We start from the raw sequence: 1,020 nt of genomic DNA, 5'->3' as shown, positions 1-1,020 counted from the left end.
AAAGAAACTGAGAATTCAAACCTACAAGAAGCTGAGAAGTTAAACATCCAAGAATCTCAAAAAGAAGAAATAGAAATGACATTTAAAATACCGCCAGTAGAAACAAGTACAACTTTGCAACAGGAAGACCAAGATAGCTCATCCAACAATGTCTCAAACAATAACGAAACAACTGTGGGAGACAATGTGACAACTCAGTTAGTCATGCTAGCCAAAGAAACACCAGACACAAAAGAGATCGCTACAATGAAATCCGTATCGTTTAGCATTTCTCAAAAAGAAGAGGTTGAAAAGAAAATCGATGAAGAAACACGATCGAACAATATCACCGATACAGTCACCTCAGAAACTCGGGCGGAAACTAAAGAAGATGCTATAGAAAGTACTACATCAGTTTTGCAAGAGAATTATACAAGAAGTTCGGATACAGGAAACAGTACAGGTTCGACTGAAGCCAACGCCACAGAAATCGATAGCACCATCTTGACCAAAAATGTTACGGGCAGAAGAAATGATCATACTGAAGAAATTGAAGCTACTACTGAAAAGACATCAACGGAAAGTATACCAGTAACCTACACACCTGTAGCACAGGCAAATGATGTTACCGAAAGTAAAGCTTTACCTGAAAATGATTTGAGTGACATTAACGTCAATATAACAGAAGCAATAAGAACCATAAACGACACAAATAACATAGATATTGACAAAACAAACAATACCAGTGAAAACATACCACTTCCATTGCAAAGTGGACAAGAAAGTGTTGAAAATGAAGTTGAGAAATCAAAAGAACCTACTACAACAACAGTGAACCCAGCAGCTGATTCGACAACGGACAACCAACTTAGACTAACTATTGAAATATCTAATGAGACCATCAATAATACAGTTTCACAAGGTGAAGCAAATGACCAAGAAAAACCTTCTGACATTGGCAGCAATAATAATAATAATGACAAGACTAATATAGATAACAATGACAATAACTCAGAAAGGCCTGATGGTAAAACAGAAGAT

At 36.5% G+C, this 1,020-nt stretch overlaps 1 protein-coding gene across 1 annotated transcript; it reads left to right on the top strand.

Moving 5' to 3' along the window:
- Positions 1-75: 75 nt before the first annotated feature.
- LOC103523235 (TNF receptor-associated factor family protein DDB_G0272098-like) lies at positions 76-1,006 on the top strand (the record flags this gene model as incomplete). Its single annotated transcript, XM_008488298.1, has 1 exon — positions 76-1,006. A coding segment is annotated over exon 1 (931 nt), but the record flags the coding sequence as incomplete, so codon positions are not given.
- Between the last annotated feature and the right edge of the window lie 14 nt (positions 1,007-1,020).

Source organism: Diaphorina citri, unplaced genomic scaffold (assembly GCF_000475195.1).
Source record: "Diaphorina citri unplaced genomic scaffold, Diaci psyllid genome assembly version 1.1 scaffold17730, whole genome shotgun sequence".
NCBI lineage: Eukaryota > Metazoa > Arthropoda > Insecta > Hemiptera > Psyllidae > Diaphorina > Diaphorina citri.
Note: the sequence above shows the minus strand (reverse complement) of the source record. Positions and strands in the feature narration are given on the sequence as shown.